Here is a 21759-nt window from a genome sequence, read left to right as displayed (position 1 = left end):
TGAAATTACTATGTTGTAACCACATGAGGACTAGCAAGCAAGAGCTAAACAATGAGGCGGAGATACAGCAAATCCGTCTAAGATAGACTAAGTTACAAAGGAGTGTAGAACAATGGATATTTCCACTCTCCACTTTGGAAGAACAAAGGAGCCTCTATTGGTAACTTGCACATTCGCCATCAGAAACGCTAAGTTCTTGGAAGGACTCACCAGCAACGGCGCACAGCAGACACCCGAGGGGTCTGGAGCTGGAGGCCGATGGGGGAAAGAGGTTTGTTTTCTCACTGTACGTACACTTACTGCAGTATTTAACACATGCGCATAGTATTTTAATCACAGTAAAACCGTAAAAACACTTTTGTGAAAATAGGAACCTTGGAAATAAGGTCCAGATCGCCTGTAGAGAATACACTGTTCACGGGCTGCCCTGGCTCCGTGTGTCACCAAACCCCAGGCACCGGGGCCCGAGCATCACTGACCTCATCTCCATCACTTCCCGCCGGCTTTCTTCGTATTTCTCCTTCCACTCGGACACCTCTCTCTCCTTGGTTAGGATCTAGCCCCAGAGAGAAGAAAAGAAAGATTAGCCCCCAATGAGTGAATTCAGATCTGAGCGATGCACAGACCAAGACACGGAGATAGCAAATAAACGTGGAATTAATATTTCCTACATCAAATAATAATTGTACTCTGAGAATTTCATGGAGCATGAGACAGAAATAAGCTGATACCAGAACTTCGCATGCCCACTGGGGAGCAACCAGAAGGTGCGTGCTTTTTGTTATACATCCAGCAAGACCACAAAGGCTCGTTAAACAATTGTGTCCAGAAGATCAAAACTCTCAGTTTGCCACCTGTCCGTGCTGGCAGTGGTCACAGGAGAAGGTATGTGTCCAAAGACGGACGTGGGGACATGTATTTATTTATACAGGAGCTGTTCCCAGGGCAACCAGAGCTGGCCTTGGCCGGGCCACACTCACGCCACAGTACCTCTGCTCTGGCGACCTGCAGGGCGGAGTCCAGGTCGGGCTGCTGGAACAGAAGGCCTGCGGGCTTCTCTGCCTCCGCGGTCCCCAGGCGGGAGTACAAGGCTGTTTTGGAGATGGAGACGTCTGCTGGGTGAGTAGCTTCTCTCTGCAGAATGGTTTTTAATTAAAAAAAAAAAAAAAAAAAAACACCAAACACCAGTTAACATCCATCATATGACAAAGAGGATTACATTCATCCTCTCATGAATGGGTCAGTTGTATGGTTTTGAAACAGAGAACATCCAAAGTATGAGAAAATGCTAAGACTAATGAATGGGGGAATGGCGGACACAATCTATGGAAATCGATCATTCTGCACCTGCACAGGCAGACAAAGGGGCTCATGGCGGAGGCCTCCCCAACGCCCAGCCCTTGGAGTCCAGCGCGTCTGGTGCCTGCTTATCATGGCCATTTATCAGCCGCTGAGGCATTTGGGCACAGCGTGTAAGAACCGAGGTCATATTCTCCTGCAGGCTCCACTTGCCAAACAAAAACCCGATGTGAGCGATGCTGGGTCCCAGTCTGCGCTTGCCCAGCCTTGGAGCGCAGCAGGGCCGATCGCGTTTGTGAGACTGTTCACATGCCCGTCCAGGGTGGGGGGCGGCATCCGGCGGGCTTCGTTTGAAAGGGTGTAATTCGCACCGAGCTTCAGGCCTACCATAGCCGTCCGCCCTCGTCACCTTTCACAAGCTACTTCCTGGATGCCCAAAGGGAAGAGTTAAGCTGGAGCTACGTGGCCTTCAGCCTGCTGTGTCCACAGGGAAGCTGGAAACCGGATCGAGGGCAACATGCACAGCTGCTGATGAGGCCCTCCACAAGCAGGGTGACCCCCCGCCCCCCACAAGTGACCCTGCATTGACTGTCAACAACAGTCACCAGCCTCCTGCGACAAAGGTCTGCGGTTCCTCTCCCTCCCTTCACACAAAATGCTCAGCCATCGCCAACACACTGGAAATGCGGTGTTAGGAGCCACCCAGCCAGCCGGGGCATCAGTCTAGCTCTACGGCCCCAGGAGCACCCGACCACCCAATCGTCCTCTCAGTCCCATTCATTAACCTCCAGGCTCTCGTGGCTGCCAAGGCCGACCTCCACCCTGGTGACTAGAGTCCAAGTCCATGCTAAGTGACGGTGGCCGGGCAGCCACGGTGGACTGCTTCTTCCTCAGGAAATTTGAGAAAAAAACCGAGCAGTGAACAGAACCCCACAGTGTGGTAGAAAGATAAGAGATTTGGGGAAAGAAGAGCAAGGACTCATCTCGTAAATGGCAGCAGGTAAGATGAAAGCACCAACAGTAATCGGGAAGGGGGAGCCCCCGAAGGTGCCTGAGCAGCGTTTCTTTCTTCAGTCACAAGAACAGGCATGCTTACCCTACCACGGTACCCGGGGAAATGGACTTGAGACGGCCTGCAAAACTCAGGCGGAAGTTTAATGGATAGGACTGGAGGTTCCGAGTTAGGACGAGTTAGTTGCACACATGCGCGGTGAACCGATCAGTCCCGGCGGCCCTCGGGGGGAGCCTCTGTTCCCGGGTCGCACTGCCCCTGCCTGGCCTTGAGCACTTGGGACCCAAATGACAACAGCAGGTCAGAGGGGGAGCTCATGACCCCTGTCCAAGCAGGTCCTAGAGACACGCTCACGTCTCAGATGGGACGCCGCAAGGTTTTCGGCCTCAGGTCCTGCAGAAGCCTTTGTGACAGGGCGCTGGACCGGAACACAGGTCCACAGCCCTCAGGCACAGGCAGGGCGACCTCTCAGGAAACAGCCACTGGCGGGGGGCAGAGCGTCTGTGGCCACGCACAGGTGAACCTTCGCTGCTGGAAGAGTTTTCAAAGTTCTACCTGAGAGCGACTTCTCAGGAAGCAAGTGGAAAACTAGACCTAGACAGCAAGACTCAGTGTCTGTATTTGTGGATGATGTTCATAAACACAACATTCTAAAGAGGGTTAAAAACGGTTCCTATCACTTTTTAAGTAAAATAATGTGTTCTTTGAAAAAAAAAAACCCAAACAACCCCAGAAGAGTAAAATTTCAAAATGGAAAGAACATGAGACACCCTCTAATTCATCTCGGTCCTTCCAAAGGTGAAAAAAATGGAGGGTCGGAGAGATTTGGCCAAGGTTTCCCAGACTGAGACTCAATTCCGCCCCAGAACCAACCAGCGCTCTGCAGTGCAAGAGAAAATGAATGAAAACTAACTTTATCACACTGGGCAGAAACTAAATATGACCAACACAGGAATTAATGATCTTGAAGGTGCCTTTGTAAAGCAAGGGAGGGAATGAAAAATGAATAAAATAATGAGCTTTCTAAGTAAACACAAAAGGCTACTACCCTCTACAGTGACTCCATATCACTTTTCATCTTGGCCACCTGGTGTTTTCAATAAAGGGACAGATGACTCCAGAATTCCGTTTGAATTGCTACCCGAGTGTCTGCACGTTAGTGAAATTCAAGGCACACACCCTGCTTTTCTCGCACAACCAAGGCTTGTTTTTAGCCGACATTAATAGGTTTGTCTCCCACTGATATTTTAAGATCAGATTTATATTAAGCTTTGTTGCTCTTACATAATCCTCCACTCACTACTTTAGAAGAGCCAAAAAGCTACTAGAATCACAAATTAAAATGTGAGAGGGCATGAGCCCATGGCACCAACTTCCAACCCCTCAACCCATGCCCTCAACTCGCAGTCCCTGGGGGCACGGCCACGCCAGCGGGTCTGCAGCCGCATGCCCGGGGTCCTTCGGGCCTTGCAGCCAGGGGCTGGGGGCTGTTCCCTCACCCGGGGAGCTGGGCTGGTAGAGCCGGGGGGAGGAATGCATGGGGGTGCCAGGAGCAGAGGTCAGGCAGGGAGACCACAGCAAGCTGGGCCAAGGGCATAGGGCGTGGCCCCAGGATGGGCAGAGTGACCTCACCCCGGTGCTGTCCCGTCCAACTCTGACAAACATGAGGACGGCCCTCCCATGGGAGGCATGACTGGGCACCCCGGACGCCCCTGAGTCAACACATGGCCTCGGACCTTCTCCACGCCCTCTGAAAACTGGCAGGGAAGCCGGAGCCCATGGGCGTTCAGGCAGCTACAGGAGATGGCCCCTGCTTTCCTTTCCCTAGGCCAAGGCCACTAGATAATACACTTCTTGCAAAAGCGGTGCGAGTTACTACGGCAGAGAAAAAATGTTCCTGCCACTCCGAGCCGTTCCGCCTCGCAGGATGTATTCCTCAGCATGCCCTTCTGAAACACATGAGGAGGTAGCTGGGTCTGTCCCTCTCACCCACGCTCAGCACATCCACGTGACAGTATTTTCTAAATCAAAACCGGGACACATGGTCGGAGAACAGGCTGTGACTGACAGGAAGTCAGCTGCTGGCTAATATCTGCGGACTGCCATCTCCGATGTGGCCTTAGAGGGGAGAGGCAGGGGTACCAGGCACCCCAGAACATTTGCTACTCAATCTGAACTACATACTAGAATATTCTCAATTCTGCTTCAAACTTCAAGACAGGAATACACTGTATTTGTGGCAGCCAAACTAAGCAACTCATTCTGCCTTTCAGCTGCTACCCAAGGATATCAAGAAATAAATCTAACAGGGTTGGGGGGGATACCCACTGCTCAATGCTTTCTAGAGATCTCATTTCCATGGGACTTAAACCCAAGTTTATAGGTTGGCAACAAGAACAAGGACATCAGCAATCTATTTTTATATTCCTGTCCCTGCCCCGTGTCCCACAGTGTCCAGTTTGGACACCCAGGGTGACCACCTTCTTTCGCTAAGAGGTGTCTTTGAGCCCCCCCCCCCCCCCCCCCCCCAGCTCCAGGGAAACCATGTGGGGGTGCTCAGGGAGGAGGGGGCAGACAAACTCCTGACCCCGTATGAGGACGAGGGACGGGAGGGACCGCCGGCCCCTGTGCCGAGGGAGCCGCTGCCTGAGATGGACAGGCGAGGCGTTCCATGTGGAGGTTCCAGCTTGAGGTCCTGCCAGGCCAAGGGCTGGTTCTGTGGCTCAGTTTCCCTCTCTAACATGGGACCTGGACGCGTCTGATCGGGTGAGAGAAGCAAAGGCGAAGGTCAGCTAACAACTGCGCCTTCCATTTCCTGCACACCTACTGTGTGCCAGGCACAGGGCTGCTCTCCATGTCATCTCTCATCGTCACAGCAGCCCGCAGACTGGCTGTGGTTAGCCTCATCTCACAGATGGAGACCCTGAGGCTCAGAGACGGTCACCAAGTCGCACAGGGCCACAGAGCACACTGGGGTCCAGCCCTGGGCCGACACACCAGGCCCTTCCCTGGCCCGCCCAGCTCGGGGCGGGCCGAACCCTGCAGGGCCAGACACTGTTTCGCAGGTCACCAGCAATGCACTCACGCTGTTAAGGAAAAATACCGCACACGTGGAAGCCAGGCAAAAGATTCCGGCCTGCCCTCCGACAGCGCACGCTGCTGCGGAGCGGGTCCGGCGAACCGCGGCGCGCTGCCCAGGGGCCGCTGCCCTTCAGGGCACAGGGGGCTTGGCTGGGGCTGCCTCCCCCAACATGCGTCAGTGTACGGCCCGCAGCTGCTTCTTGAGTGAAGGCGGCAGAACTGAGTGGTTGTTACAGAGACTGCATGGCCCATGAAGCCTAAAATATTTACTGTCCGTCCTCCACAGGAAAGGACTGGTTTTCTGTAATCCTTCTGACCCGGGCCGGAGGGCCATCGGACATCTCAGGATGGTCTTCCTGTCACTTACTACTTTCTATTGATCAGGGCCCAGGCTCGGCACAGTTAGATAGTAACTTGCCAAAAACAGAGAAGTTGCAAATTATTTTTGTTCCGTCGAGAGGCAATTTTAGAAACAATAAAAGACCTCGAAGGCGAGGATTTGGTGGTTCTGCTTAGCTCGTCTGAACCAGTTTGACATCTCATTTTGCGATCTTATTCCAGCCTTCGCAACTGCACTGATTACGCATCTGCCTCTCCTGTTTTCTTCCATTCAGCCAGCTCTGCCCTCCCTGCTGGGTCCCTCATTACGGGTTAGACAGGTCTCAGATACGTGCTCACTGTGTTTTCAGGCAAGAGTTACGCTTTTAGCTGTTCGGAAAATTCTACTTTGTCGAACACCAACAATGCCCGCCTGGCCGATGGTTAGCAGAGAAGCGTCCCGACCACACACCATTCTCGAGAGGCAGGGCACAGCAGCGGCAAACCAGTACCTTGGTGTCCTGGCGGCTGCGGGAAGCCAGGGCAATCTGCCTGGCCAGCTTCAGTGCTTCTATCCGCATGATGGCAAACTCTAACTCCTCCTGCCAGAGGGGCGGGCGTGAGCCGTGGGGGAGATGCACCCAGACAGGACGGAAATGTGCCCACATCCACAAAATGACAGTGTCGCGTGAACGTGTCATGACAGGTACTCGGGGAAAACACACGCTCTGGCTTTCTTTCACAATTAACACCTCAGCAGATCATGAAATAAGTGTTTAATTTTCTTTCTTTTTTTTTTTTACATCACCCTTTGGAATGTCTATTGGGAAATATGCATTCAAATATGAAATGATTTTTAAAATGAAATAAAAAATTTACTGTACTGTTTCCTTTGATAGCTTTCCTTTTGTTCATTTAATGTTAAGTTGGCAAACAATTTCCTTGAATGAATTTGTATCTCCCAAACAACTGTTAACAATCTCTCTAGGTTTGCTCTGAACCTAGTCTAGAGGATCTCAAATTAAGTTGTCAAATTTAAAGCACAGAGTAGGTCATTGTCTCGGTTCCAGATGCAAGACCGAGTCCAGATGTTATCTCAACGGGAGTCTGAGAGCCTCATGTACATAAGCAGCTTGGCTCCGTGATGATCGAAGACCCTTGTTTCCGTGAATAAATCACAGAAACTGCTTTCGGGGCTATCAAAACTTCTGAAAAATGACTGGGCCCGAGTTCCAAATTGAAATACAATGGTCGGGTCCACATGTAATCACAGAATTTATAGCATCGTGGAGTCTTAGGTAAAGAACACCACATACATCAGCCTTTGAGGGGAAGACATTCCATTCGGAACGTCCTCCACAGTTCTTCATGAAACCCTTCCTCACCGCATTTGGGGTTCAGCGGTTCATTCTCTACTGAGGTTTTGACAGATCCCCCAAAGCTCACACATGGGCTACAAACCTGAAGTTTCTGAGCAAATAGTGGGGGGTTCTTTTCTGCTAAGTCGGGCTCCAGATAGTCAAGCGCACCACAGAGCGCAGCTGGGTGGGCCAGCCTGCTGAGGAGAGCGTCAGCAGAGGCAAAGGCGCCCTCGGGAGCTGTCTGAAGGCCGGCAGGGGGACAGAGGAGAGATAGAGGAGAGCAGAGTGACATCGATTCCAAGCAAGGACCACACATCCATTTGCTGCGCATTTCTGCCTTAAGGCTAAGGAGGGGGTCAGTCAGGGGCAGATACTGTCTTTTTCCTCTGGACGAGCCCCACATGCCGACAATGGGCCACTTGAGAGCGGTGGGCCCAGCCCCCTCCCCAAACTCAGCCTTGGGCGCTTCCCCACCCCCACTCCGCCCTCACTCCCTAACTAGTCGGTGGGAGGAACTGCCATTTGTTTATTTATTTGAAAATCTCGGTGGGCGGGGGACAAGCTATCTGATGGGCTTGCCAAACATCAAATAACACTTTGAGAAAATACTTCCCCTCTCAGTATAAATATTAAAGAAAGTAAGGTTGTGGTCAAAGTAATTTTCTAAATAATGGAAAGAGGGTTTCAAATGAAAAAGTGTCTCTTGATAGATCATAAAGACTTCAAAATAAGAGGCCAACTTTGTAGAAGGTGAACCCTGTGCAGTGATATATTTGCAAGATTATCTGAGTCATGTCTAGACTCTCTTCTTGCTCAGTCATTATTTTCCCGGTATCCAACTGCCTGACACATACTAGGTGATCAACAAATATCCAATCCATGCGATAACTGGTTTACTAACAATGGAACAAAAAACAAACATTAAATCAACACCCTCAAACCCCCTTGAGGACTGCTAGGAGGGAGGTAAGAGGAATAAACATAAAATTCACCTAGAAGGATGGTCTATTTTAAATATACAAGGAGCGGGGAGGTGAGGAGAGGCTTCAACTCAGGCCCCTGTGCCCTGAGGCCACGGGTGTAAGTCTGGGTCTATAGACAGGAGGGGCTTCCCATCACCAAGGACCAGGAAAATCACAGAAAGGGAAGTGTCCCCTGCTCTGTCATTCTCTGCCCTTGAGAAGCAGGTACAGACAGAGGACAACCCCGAAGCAATCCTAAAGGGCGAAGAGTGGGAAATACATAGCCCTGAAGGCAGATACAGCACTTGGGGGACCGCTCCACAGCCCCGAGGGCAGGAACAGGGAGCCCTTCCTCATCATGGGTTTGGGGGGGTGGGGGCGCCCACGCCGGGCGCCAGGTGAGCGCTGCTCTCAGGGCCCGGCCTCTGCCCCAGTGACCTCGGGGCCCTCTGACCCCACTTACAATTTCGATCGCGTCTGAAGCGGTGCCCAGGGCCATGGCCTCCAGAGCCTTCTGGGAGGGCTTCTCTGGCCCCTGCAAGTGTGGCTCCTGGCTGGGGGCCAGCCCGCGTGCGACGGGATGGGGGATCTTTGCCCCGGCATTCACAAGGGCTTCAGTCTCCTCGAAACTTGACCTGAGGAAGCAAAGGGCACCTTTAGCCTTCTTGCTGGAAACGCTGCCGCAACAGGCCTGGGCGCCCCAACTCAGTCCCCATCCCCAGGGACATAGACCTCCAGGGCTGCACTCGCAGGGAAAGGGCGCAGTCCTGGGTGGCCACGGGCGTGCAGGCTGGGCAGCCTGAGGGAGACGGTGGCCCAGCCCCACGGCAGGGCCTGCTGACGAGGGCAGGCCAGAAGCAGAGACGTCACTGGCTAAGAGGCACAGGCCGTGGAGCCAGCGGACCGCCAGCCGCCTGGTTGTGCACCCTAGGGGAGGCGACTGGGGGCTTGTGTCTCCTTTTCTGCAAGATGGAGACAATATACCCCTCCGTGAAGGTCAAGTGAGGTGCCGCCTGCAGGTGAAGCACTTGACACCGGGCCTATCACATGGCGCCATCGTCGCTGTGGCAGCAGCGGCAGCAGCATCACTCTCGGCCACACTGGCAGGCTCTGGGGTGAGTTCGGGAGGTCAAAGCCAGAGTTTTGGTTCCTGCCGGGGGAGGCGGGCAGGCAGGAGCCCAGGGGAGGATCCCAACACGAGAGCCATGCCCGGCCCTTACCCCGTCCAGCAGCACACAGCTCAGACTGCCACCCTGACGAACACTCAGTCACGTCGGCATGAATAATAAATGTTTACTGGGCACTTTGTTCCAGGCCTTGTGTCAAGTGCTTTCCTGAGAGCATCCCAGCTTCTTCCTCCCGATGGCTTTGGAGGGAGGACAGCGACCCCACAGCTGGGGGGGATGCCTGTGAGACAGAGGGCCCCATTTCATCTTCATCAGATCCCCGCAGGGCCAGTGACGTCACACGGGGAAACTGCAGCACGAGGGGCATCAGGTGGCGCGACCAGTGAGGGCTGGGGGCGGGACACGGGCTCCGAGTGCTGCCGCACGCTGCCTCCCCAGGGGACGGATGACAGAACACGGTGGCGTGCGCACTGGGGGCGACGGGAGGGGCGCGCACGTTCAGCTGTTAAAGGATTTCGCCTCATTCCAGAGGGAAACCAGTAACAAACCCGCTGCATTGCTGTCTGTGTGGACGTTCAGGGAGAGGGGAAATGTCAGCTGCTCGAACACACGCCAATGCGACGGGGTCAGGACGGCAGTGCCAACGCGCTCAGAGGCTTGGGGACCTCTGGCCTGATCTGCGACCCTCTCATACAGAAGCCATACCCTGAACACGGCGTCGGCGACTCCGACATCTGGACGGGGGGAGACTTGACGGGGCTCTCCTGAGACGTGTCAAACACAAGGTACAAGGCCTGCTTCTTCGGGGCGTCATCGTCCTGCTGTAGGGATCAGAGCCACACGTCAGCTCGGCGACAGCTGGCCTGAGCATGCCACGGAGATGTCAACCAGAGCACCGTCAACAGGAACAAGTAACTCGCCAGAGAAAAGCCCTCGTGTTTCGTAAGCCACCCGGAAGAGGGGGGCGAACCAGCACTGGCCGGGAGAGAGGAAGGCAGGATGGGGGGGAAGGAGAGAGGCAGAGAGGGAGCGAGTGTGTGCAGCTGGGGACATTTTCAAGGAGAGAAGGGTTTTCACGGCATCGTTGGTCACCTTCTCTGGAAGGGGCGGCAACGGTGCCGGCCACTGAGGATAAACAGAGGGGCAGGCAAGAGCCCAGCCGGGGCATTGCCCAGGGTCTCAGGGGGGACGAGCATGGTGACAATCGCCGCTATGGTGACCGGCTGACTTCAAACTCTGGTTCAGAAGCAGCCACTCGGCATCGGCAAGAAGGATGGAGAGCGGCACGAGCGGGCCCCTCAGTGTCGTGGCGCCTCCAGACCTCTGAGGGCACGGCTAGTCACAGCACAGTGCGGAGGCCACGCTCAGCACCAAATGCTCCATGGCGACAGACAGGAAGCCACGGAGACAGCTGCCCCTCATGACCACGGAAAATGCAGAAGTGGGGGGAGATGCGTGAAGAGGCATCTTCAGTTACATAAAGCGATTGATTGGAAGAAGGCAGAAAGCGGTCAAACTTAAAAACAACCTGTTTAAAAGACATCTCTGACCAGTTCTTTGTCAGGCTAGGGACGTCGTTCTGTAGGCGGTCCAACTGCATTCTATTATTTCTCCCTGAAAATGCCATCTGAAGTGGACTGGGTTCCGCCCTCAGACTCCCAGCCCCCGTTCACCCTCACCGTGCGCTCAGGATGCTGCACGCACAGGGCGCCCTTGATTTGGGGTCTGAGTTTCCAGGGACGCTCTGCACACGGGAGGAGGCCCGTGCTGTGTTCTCATGACACAGGACAGGGTGGGAAAGCAAGTGCCCTGATTGGCTGGAGGGAAGAATACTCACAGGTAAGGAGGAGCCAATTTTCTCCATATATTCAATTTCATAGGAATTTCTGTAATCCAGCTCTGTGGAAGGAACAAAAGGAGGGGTGTCAGGGCCAGAGAAAAACATGGGAAGATGTGGGCTGGGCAGGGTGGGGCCGTGGGGCCTGGAACAAGAGTCTAAGATTTCTGAGAACATCTATGGACTAGAGATTTCCAACACAGTCGAAGGCGAGGCTCAACTTGGTTATTTTCAGACAACTGGTAAATCTTTTCCTAAAAAGGGGCTTCTGCCATTTGAGAGAATTCCCAGGGAGTTAAATGTCATGACCAAGCACAGGTTTGATGGGGGCAGATCTGAGCCCCGTGCACCAAGTTTTCAGGTCAGAGAATGTATACAGGTGGGGTGCTGGTTTTCTCCGTAAGTCTCACATGCAACGTCAGGCTCTCCCCATGTCCTAGTCACATCGTAGAACGGAACCCACCGCTGTCCCCGCGAATTCAGCCCCAGACACACCCTGGAGCAAGGGGAGAACGGATGCGGCTCCTTCAGTGTGGCGTGTCAGAGCAGCTTTGAAAAGTCACCTAGCGTATCTCCCCAAGTTCTGCTGGTGCTTACAGGGCTGGTCCAGATCGAACCCCGTGCGTCCTGAAGGCCGAAGCCCTGACTCACGTCGTTTGCGAAGGAGACCAGAGCCAAGCCACGTGCTCCAGGCAGGCGCTTGGTGCCGGTAACTGTAACGCGAGCACGCCCTAAGACACAGAGCGTTCCTCTGTAAAGACATATGCTGCCCCTCGACCAGGAGGAAGGCGGGGGCGGGGTGGTGAAGGGCAGGTGATTTCTAAGGCCTTTCCAGAGCCATCACTTTCTGTGTGCAGGCCCCCAGGACTATCCTTTTAGGGTCCTATGCCCGACCCTTTAAGAAAACAATTATGAATCAGCTGCCTCCTCCACGGTAGCGTTGTTATTGCCAAGGCCTGAGTTAACCCTGAATTATTGAACAGAAACTCTCAGCACACCCCATCGTGGCACAGAGCACCCAGCACGCTCCACACGAGCTCAGGGACTTTCCGGGACCTGTGCCCCGAGACAGGGCCGGACTCGGGTGACCAGCTCACCGCAGCAAAGTATCACCCAGAATCTTAGCTTGTTTCCTGGCAACTGATCAGGGTGTGTTTCCGGTCACGGAGCTCACTTACTTGCCTTCTTTCCTACCTGCCAGGAGGGTTTCCCTTCCCACGGCCCCTCCCTTTTCCTCTCTTTAGGGGCGGCACATGACAGGACAATAGGAAGGGTCCCCTGATGCCCAGAGCAACGTCTGCATCTGTAACATGCGTGGTTGCGGGGGTCTGTGGGGTGGTCAATCCTGGTGAGCAAGGGACTCCGGGAGGTGTGCCTGAACATGACCCGACACTTCCCATCATCTATAATTTACAAAATGGCCTGGACAGGACGCGAAGAAAAGCAAACGCCTCTTCTCCTCATCAAGATGATCTGAGATATCTTGAAAAAAACATTTGACTGCACTTGTTTTCAAAAATCTCACTCATGTGCTTTAAGCGCTAGGCCTCCAGGAGTGGTGGGGAGCCGGGGGTGGGTGCGGGGTGGGGGGCAGGTCCACTTTTAGCCACAATCATGCCACACGCAGCTGGTGGGCCAGGCCAGGTGGCGACGGCCCTACACGCGGCACCGCGTCTCCACATCCAAGAGAAGAGGCCCGGAGGCACCACTCATGGGGCCCAGCCCATCCGAGCTGTGCTAAAGCGTCGTTATTTCTTCTGGGGCAACGCACAGCGCGAGGGCTGGACGGCCGCTCGCATCCCACTCTGATCTCTAGAGCCCTGCTGGGGAGGGACCGAGCCCTGGGCAGAGGCCGGGAGGATGCCCCCGGGCCCCGGTCACCGTTCTCAGGCCCGGGAAGCCCGCTCACTGACGTCTCCGCGCCCACTGACTCGGCTGTAAAGTGCCGCTCAAACAGCCTGGCAGGAAAAAAGTGAAACCAGCGTGGGACCAGAACAGTTTACAGTTGTTCGTATGGAAAACAATACAATAATCAGTAAAATAACAAGAATAAACTCTGTGCTTTGTGTACTCATAACTGTATGCATTTCCGGTATGAGCCACTGTAGACCAACTTTTGACCCACCCTGTAAGATAAAAACCCGACTATGGGTTAATCAAATGTAATGGATTAGGACCTGGTATATTATGGTTCATTGCTAACATTCTGGAAATTTTATTTTATTTTAAAAAATATTGTCTTTATTTTTAGATAGGGAAAGTGAGAGAGAAAGGGAGGAAGAAAAACATTGACTGGTTGCCTCTCATACACTCCTGACTGGGGACCGAACCCGCAACCCAGGCACACGTCCTGACTGGGAATCGAACCCACAACCTTTCACTTTGTGGGGTGATGCCCAACCCAATGAGCCATGCCGGTTGGGGCCATTTCTGGAAGTGATGAAGGGAGAGGCAAAGAGCCCTTTGGGAGGCGATAAAGATGCTGCTCCCAACCCCCTTGCTGTCACCCTCGAACCTCTGTGGTGTCCATCTCCGTGGGAGGCGGGAAGGAGGGGCCAGTGCAGCTGTGTGTTAAGGGAGGCAGGGGAACTGAGTGACCACCCAGAGCCACCCAGACTTGTGAGTCTGAAACAACTTCTCTACCAGGGTCTCTCGGACCCACGTGAGGAGAGGTCTCGGAGGCATCCTTAGGGACTCCGCGGACTGGGTTTCCTCCCGCAGTGCGTTTCAAAAGGCTGTGCCAGAAAAGGGCACTTGCTAAGCCAGAGCTCAAAGAAAAGTGTGTGTGAGTGCCCGTCTGAGTTTTTAATCAGTGGGAGACCATCAGCGTTCCCACAGTGAGTTGATGTAATTACAGCCCAGACATGCAATTTTAATGAGCTGGGCACCCTTCTAACCTGGTTGCACTCAGATTTTTCAAAATATTAAGCCACCTCAAAGCTCTTGTGGACCCAGGAAGGGATGTGCACCCATCAGGTCCACACCCTCATGGTGCAGAGGGCACGGGGCCTGCACGAGGCTCACGTGCGGAGTGTGGGCACCGAGAGGGGCCCTCAGCGCCCGCAGACCTGGTTCTCCACGGACCGGGCCCCGCGACACTCCGCAAGTCTTAATAGCACAAAGCCTCTGCTTCCTCGCTCTCCAGTGGGGAACTCTGGAAGTGCGCCCTCCAGGGCTGGCAGGGTGGAATGCGGCGGCGTGCAGGGCACTCGCGGCGACAGCCCCTGCCTTATCGCTGCGACTCAGAGTTCCTCCCGTAGCGACCAAGCGTTCAGATGGCGGATACTGTTTCTGAGAATTTTCCTGTGGTTTGCGGCGTCAGTGTAAATGCCTCAGTCCCAGGGCGGCCCTGGCCAGCTCCTTCCTGGGGGGTCGCCTCAGCACCCTCGGGGCGTGTCTGCGGATGCTGGCCGTGCCCTCGCTCAGCTAACGGGAAGGACGATCCCGTAAGAGAGGGGATCCCGGGTCCTGGGCCTCCGCGGTCAGGCGGGAGTGACGGGGTCACGGTGAAGGCTCCCACCCTCCGCCAGTTTCTACATCCGGGTGCTGGGGGGAACCGGGGTTATCAGAAGGGTGAACACAGGGATAGCAGCTCCTGAGGGGGCAAGCGCTCTGCCTTCGCACAGAGCGTGGATTTCCACTTGCCCGCTGCTGTCAGTATGGTTGGGACTTCCCAGATTTAATAAAGTTTTATTCCAAACTTGCAGATTTACATATTCGTTGAATCTTTGTGGAAAACAATCCCTGAGCAAGGAAGTGGTCTGTTTCCGTTCGATGTTAATGAGGAAGAAATAGATGTCACCACTGAATGAGACACCTACCTGTCAGCTTAAAAGGCACTATGAGCTCCTCTGTATGTTCTATGAACATAATGCGTGCTCCTGATTCCTGATGACACAACCAAGGATGCACACGCCCCCGAATCATGCCTTTTGAGTCACCTACAACAGCGAGCCCAGGTTGGTTTCTAAATGTTTCTCTGACATATAGAAGTTCCTTGTCAAGCTTCAAGAGGCACGCACCAGCAGGAAACCACAGGGACTATCACAACGGCCAGGTCCACGGCTGGGGTTTCAGCACACCTGTGCTTCTGGGATGTCAACCCCCAGCCCACCCCAATCTCCCGCCCACAGGAATGCCTGTTACAAAGATCAAACTGAGCGTGCCCACGCTAAGCTGTTTACCTGCCTGGCCTTGCACTTCCTGTCTCTCACAAACCTGCCTTTAGCCCCTGCTGAGTTCAGGAAGCTGTGGGGACACAGACGGCCCAGGTGGAGGGCCAGCCTTTGGGAAGCACACAATGCAGCTGGAGAGCAAGAGAGGCCCGTGCACCATCATCATGGCGCTAAGTGACCGCAGAACGGCCCACACGCCGCTGCAGGGCAGGCAGAGCAAAGGCGTGGGGCACAGGGAAGGGGCATTCCAGCCTGGAACCAGCAGCCCAGGCAGCTGAGGGGTGTCCCTGGGGAACAGTGGTGGGGCTCACGGCTCAGGTGTGTGCGCAGAGGAAATCCAGGGGTGAAGAGGAGCTGAGGCCAGGTGCCATCCCTCCCCCACTCTGCGGTCAGGTGGCAGTGAGAAGGTCCCTGTTAGGCCTCCCACACCCTGAACCAGAGGCTCAATCTGAGAGCCAACCAAAAGGCTCCAGTCTGCGGAAAAGGCAGTGCCAGAAAAACCCAAGGACACCTAACTTGGACCATCTTTTCATCTTCAAACTTAGAAAGGCAGTGAAGGGAAAGATAGGCATCCAAAATATCCCAAAACACGAGCTGGATCTCAGTGGTTCCATTCAGACACCTCCCGGCACAAAACCAACCGCTGAGAGGCCTGACTGGTCTCAGAAGAGTCTCTGAGGAAGCATAGAAATTACAATAATGAAAAATTATCTGCACCTCCACCCAGCTCAGATTGGGGCAGAAGGTCAAGAGCAGAGATTCCAGTTCCTAGTTCGCAGCAAAGTAGTAGAGGTTTCCATGTTTGGCCCTTCTCACATGGACATCTACTCAGTTTAAACTCGTTAGAAATCAACATCTTGGAAGGGCAAGCTCAGAACCGTCGGGACAGTTCAGAGGGCTGGAACCTGGGACCAATACTGGGCTCACAGGCCTCGCAGACCAAGGGGTAGAGGACCATCAGATCAGGAAATGATTAACCCTTCAGATGAAAGGCTCTAGTTGCTCCCCCGCCCACTTCCCTAACAAGAGAGGAAGCGCAGAAGCCAATAAACAGATTGAGAAAAATCAGTGTTAGCGGAATAAGTCATTTTTAAAAAAATGATTCACGCAGGCATGTTGCTCTGACTTAGAATATATGAATTTTTCAAGCCAAAGTATCAGGGAGCAAGCGGACTGAGTTCGTGCACGAGGAAGATATGAGATAAGCAGTGTGCCCGGGGGCCTGTTCGGAGCTGGCAGGCCCGGGTGAACCTCCGGTTTGGAGCCTGGGGAGAAGGCGTGGCCACTCTGTGGATGCCCCGTGTGGCTGGGGAACAGCGGTAGCACCGAGAGGCCCAGGTAAGTTGACCTACACTGCATTTGCCTTGACTGATGCTCCCTGGAGCTGTGTGTGTTGCACAATCACCACAGGACAGGAGCCGTACAGCCGCAAGTAAGCAAAGCCTGCGGAGCTCAGGACCGGGAATTAGCGAGGGGGCCACGGGGGGCTCCAAGCAGGGGTCCTGGGTCACAGCACCGCTGGTTTCAGCCCTCGGCTACTTTACAACACAGCCTTAGCTGGGAGCGCCCTGGGGGGCTGCAGCCGACTGCGCGGTTACCTGGCTTAGGAGTTTCGTTCCTGGCCTTTTGTTCCCTAGGGGCAGGAGTCGCCAAGGCAGGGCGGGGGTCCGGCGGGCCACCGAGCCGCTTACCCTCCGTGGGTGAACTGAATTTGGTCTCGTTCACAAAGGTGGACAGGTCTGAGGGCTGCGGGTAGTCCTGTTTGTCAGCCTCCAGATCCACTGTCATGCACGTCCACTTCTGGTTGGTGACCGCCAGCTTCTCCTCATCGGTCGCGTGGACCACCGCAGAGATCACTGGCGGCGTTTCTGGTGTGGCCGCTGGGGTGGGGTCCTGTGAAACAAAGGGGAGCGGTCTCTCCTCTCATCAGGGTCTGCGTCCGAAGCGGCGCCCACCCACGTGTCTGGGGCCCCAGGAGCTGGAGCAGGTCCCTGTCCAAACCAACCCCCCGTGTGCCCTCGCACCCTGCTCAAAATGGTCCCAAGGAAGGAAACTCTTTCCTCTGTGAACTTCCTTTCCCAGTGTCTTGTTTCAGGGGGTGACTGTGGGTTTTAAAAAATTGGGATTTTTTGCCCTGGCTGGTGTGGCTCAGTAGACTGAGTGCCAGCCTGTGAACCAAGAGGTCACTGGTTCAATTCCCAGTCAGGGCACGTGTCTGGGTTGTGGGCCAGGTCCCTAATAGGGGGCACGCAAGAAGCAGCCACACATTGATGTGTCCCTCCCTCTCTTCCTCCTTCCCTTCCCCTCTCTCTAGAAATAAAAATATTTTTTTAAAAATTGGATTTGTATCTTGGTTACTTGAGATGTTTCTGCTCGTTCGAGAAAAATAAGAAAACTTTTTACTTCTGGCAATTGTATCACTGCAATGACTTTGTTAGGGCTGCACAGCACCTCAGGGCCTGGACATCACTATCACCTGACCGCCCTGTCGCTGGGGACAGGGAGACAGGGGCCTTATCTTCCTCTGCAGAGAGAGGGGGCGCCTGAGCAGGGTAGGGTGGGAGCCCAGGAATGTCAGAGCAGAGCTGGGACTGGGACCCGAGGTCCCGTCCTGGGGCTGGGGGCCTCTCTCTGCAGCCGCTGCCCTGCCAGGGGTGGCCGGCTGGGCGCTTCGCGGGCTCGGATTGGGCGCGGGAGGTTTGTCTTATGATCCTGAATGGCCTGGCATACACGCCAGAGGAGAGCCTTCCTTGGCTGCACACAGGATGGAAGACAGGGGTTACGTCTGGTAGAGGGACGGGGAAGCCGGAGCTGGGGACGGGCATGAAGAAAGGCGGGTTTCCGGATCTGGGTGACATAACTCAGCGCTGTCCACAGAGGTGCAGTTTTTCTCACTCTACATTCAGTTATCTCCACAGACTTCCTCAACGTGAACTTCATGTACATTTTCAGGAAATTAACTGGCCAGAGAGGATGGGCATGGTTCCTAGAGAGTCCTCTAAAAAATCTCACTGACGCTTTTCCTGAACAGCCTCCTGCTCTCGGAACCCATGCTGACCTCCCCCCAAAGGGAAGGGATCAAAGAGTGTCTTGCGAACACCAAGAAACGCTCCATGTAGGAGGCAAGGAGAGGGCGCTGGAAATGCGGCCACGCTGGTGAGGAATAAACACGTCAGCCTCAACTCCCGTGTGAGCGATAAAGTCATAAATATCAAGGGAACATTATACCTGAGAAGGTGGATCAGAGAGAGGAGACCGTTTTGGCGACTTTTTCACCCTAAATGTGTCACTGGAAACAAAATGGAAAATGTGAACACAACACAGAGCTACAGAACATTCCAGAACATACAGAGCAGACCGAAGCCACCGCCTCTGCTGAGTGTCTGCCCAGACCACCCTGCCATCTGCACCACGCCCGCACCAACCAGCAGACGTCCACGCTGATGGTCCATCAGACCCTTAAACGGATACTATTGTTGCCCCTGAGGAAAAATTCATCAAGCTGGAAATCTTTAAAGAGATGCCATTTTGGAGAGCTGACCCAGAAAATGAAGCTAAATTTAACCAGATGTTCTTATTGTGCTTATTTTAAAAATCAAATTTTGGGCGAGCAGATTAATGTATCCTGGACTCCATCCAGGAGTGTGAGAACCACCCGCTGTGCAGGGAGGGGACCAAGGCTCCTACACAATTAACAGGATTCAATTTACAGGCAGCCAAGCCGATACATCGCTTAATAAACAACTGTCCGAGCCTTGCGGAGAGAGGCAGAATGTTCTGGGTCTTCAAGGGGAACCGGCAGACTCCCTCCCTCTCATAGGAGCTCTGACCTGGATGGACTCCTGCACCCCTGAGCTGCGGGGAGGGGTTCTGACTGGAGACAGGGCTGGGGGCGAGGTAATTTTCTTAAATTTTGGGGAAAAAAATACACGTAACATAAAATGTACCATCTTAAACAGTTTTAACAGTACAGTTCAGTAGTGTTAAGTACATGCACACTGTTGACAATCTCCAGACTCTTTTCGGGGATGAGGTGATTTTTTAAAAAATGTTTTTTGCTGACGGCAGACAATTCAGGACTCTTGTCTCCCTTTCCTCCCTTCCTAGAAAGAGTCGGGGGCAGCGAGGACACGAGGCTAAGGAAATGCCAGACAAGCCTCCCGACAGGCTCAGAAGGAAGGGCTTTGAGCATGGGTGGTTCTGTTTAGTCCACTGGGGGGTCAGGGGTCGTTCCCATGGTGAGAATGGAGGGCTCTGCACCCGCACACTGGCCCCTGCCACCTGGTCTCAGGCCCCTCTGTGGCGTGGTCTTGCCCCCAGCAAAAACAAGGGCCTGGGTGGGGGACATCCCTCCGTCTCTGCTCTAAACGTAAACTGGCAGACAGAGCAATTTGGCACTCAAGTTCCTTCCTTGTGTTCTCTCAAATAAAACGCTCCAACAATGGCATTCATGAAAAAAAAAAAAAAGATTATAAATGGTTTTTTACAGCATCTATGGCATCTGCCACATGACCAGTGCAATCACAGCTTGAAGCATATATTTATTCATGCATATAAATATATTAACTGCATATTTTTGATGTTGCTAAGTGGCTCTAAAATAGTAAACTCCCTTGGGCCGAAGAGAGCCTGAGACTCAACCCTCTCCTGCGGCCACAGGACGCCCGGGACCAGGCCAGCTTCCCTCGTGAGAACGGGGAGGCAGAGGAGGTGCCTGTCCTTGGGCCCCCGGGAGCTGCCCGCGAGATCCCTCCTGGCCGGGGAGACAAAGCAGTAGAGGCACAGAGGTGGTCTGCTCTGTTCCCACCGACGCCCAGCAGGACGACGACCCACAGGCGGCATGCCATGCCGACACCCAGCCCGGTTCCGAGCGGCCCAGGCCGCAGGCCCGGCGCGGCCTGGCGACGGCTCTTCCAAGCCCGTGCTCCGCTCTACGCCGCCTGAGATCTCAGGGGGCTCCCGCGGGCCTCGGTTTGGAACAGCCCAAACTGTCCCGCAAGGACCGGCGTCAGCCGTCGCTGCCTGTGGTCAGACAGGATGGTTTTTTTCACGTGAAGCCACAGTGCTTCGAAAGCAGCCGCCCACCAGTTCCATTTCAAGTGAAGGGATGACATGAGAGTGAAAAAAAAAAAAAAAACACACACAAAAATGTATGGGTTTCGGATGAACACATCCAATATGCAAGGGGGAAAAAGTTCCATTCCTGACAGGCAGGCAGATGCTGCGCAACCACGTTTTCACAGCCAAGCATTTCACGTACACGGATCACCAGGAAACAAAAATAAGCTCCGCTCCCCGGGCAGCCCCATGCCCCGGCATTCCCAGGCCCGCCCAGAAACGGGGGAGCAGCAGCCACGAGAGGAAAGGGAAAGAGCTCATAAGCAATAACAAAAAGCAGGATAAAGCACAGTTAGCATAAGAGGCGGTTCCATTAAATTTACTTACAACAGAGAACATACAGACATCACATCTTCAACCATCCTAAGACAAGAAGACAAAGAGAGAGAGAGACAGACAGAAGGAACTGACAAAAAAGATAAATCTGCAGACAACTGGTTATTAATGGGTTAGGATACAACAGCCATTCGCTCTAGGGTCTGCTTGGGGGTGGTGGGCACTTTCTCAAGAGGGGCTCTCAGGGACGCCTTCCTCCAAACATCCCACACAGCCCTGGTGCCCAAAGAGCTCTGTCCCCCAGCGTAGGACTCCCAGCCCCCTGCATGAGAGGGGAGACAGTGCGCCAGGCTGGCTTCCCTGACCCCAGCTGGCTCTGCTGCTGGAACAGGGCACAGCCACGCTAGCTGTGGGCGGAGGAGGTGCAACCGTAACGCTGGCTCTCATTCCACAGACGAAAGGACACGGCTCTGCAGTCTGAGCGTGTCAGACTTCCCTTGTTTGAGGCTTAAAATAAAGCTTCTAACAAAGATTCCATGGAGTCTCTAGCAAAAGCCTGGTTGGGTAACCGATCTGCAAGTCCCCATTTTTGGCCAAGACTGCCTCCCACCCACCACCAGACAGATGCAGGGTGACCCAAGGCCAAAGCCTGCTGAGAAAACTCTTCTCAGGAAGCCCTGCGCTCTTCTTAAATGTTAGATGCTCAAACCACCCAGAGCAGGAGGCCCCCCTGTCTCGATCTGATTAGTACCAGGCAGACTCAGTTTGACTCAGGGGCCAGCAGCTGGGGGTCTGTGCTGCCGGTCTCCACGTCCTTGTTAAGTTGCTGATGACACTTCATACGAGAGCCAGGAGAAAGGCCCCTAGTATACACCACACCACGCTTGGACCCAAGTGCTCAGAATGGCCCTGCAGACACCCACGTTCGTTCGGGCTGCGTCCTGGGATGAGTCCTGGAGGCATGGACACGTAGCACTCAGGGGTAATCTACGTGGCAAACGTTTGTGGACAACAGAGCCCATTGTTAATGACCTCCTGGGGACTGCGGGGATGGCTCTCCCCTTTCAGGTCCCACTGAGCACGTCTGGGTCTACAAGGCCTTTGGACTCTGTCTGCGAAAGATGGCCAGAGACACAGACTTTCTCGTGGGCCAGCTGGGGTGCAGGGAGGGGCCCGGGCCCCCGGAGCTTGCT

The 21759-nt window shown here is 54.2% G+C and overlaps 1 protein-coding gene across 14 annotated transcripts in view; it reads right to left on the bottom strand.

The window, feature by feature from the left end:
- Positions 1-21759, bottom strand: part of LOC129077226 (transforming acidic coiled-coil-containing protein 2-like) — a 125196-nt gene that overhangs the window by 13437 nt on the left and 90000 nt on the right. For 4 of the 14 annotated variants that reach the window (XM_054581639.1, XM_054581631.1, XM_054581640.1 and 1 more), the window contains 10 exons: positions 20618-20653; positions 18401-18461; positions 16864-17065; positions 10998-11059; positions 9866-9981; positions 8497-8668; positions 7172-7312; positions 6223-6312; positions 991-1134; positions 480-556 (listed from right to left, as the gene is read on the bottom strand). In XM_054581639.1, coding sequence (XP_054437614.1) covers positions 480-556; positions 991-1134; positions 6223-6312; positions 7172-7312; positions 8497-8668; positions 9866-9981; positions 10998-11059; positions 16864-17065; positions 18401-18461; positions 20618-20653 — 1101 coding nt within the window. The remainder of the gene's footprint in view (positions 1-479; positions 557-990; positions 1135-6222; positions 6313-7171; positions 7313-8496; positions 8669-9865; positions 9982-10997; positions 11060-16863; positions 17066-18400; positions 18462-20617; positions 20654-21759) is intronic. The other 10 variants (XM_054581635.1, XM_054581643.1, XM_054581633.1 and 7 more) reach the window with 8 other exon arrangements.

The sequence above is a fragment of the Pteronotus mesoamericanus genome, unplaced genomic scaffold (assembly GCF_021234165.1).
Source record: "Pteronotus mesoamericanus isolate MK-2021 breed Mesoamerican mustached bat unplaced genomic scaffold, CSHL_Meso_final contig_657, whole genome shotgun sequence".
Taxonomy (NCBI): domain Eukaryota; kingdom Metazoa; phylum Chordata; class Mammalia; order Chiroptera; family Mormoopidae; genus Pteronotus; species Pteronotus mesoamericanus.
This window is presented reverse-complemented; position numbering and strand designations above follow the sequence as displayed.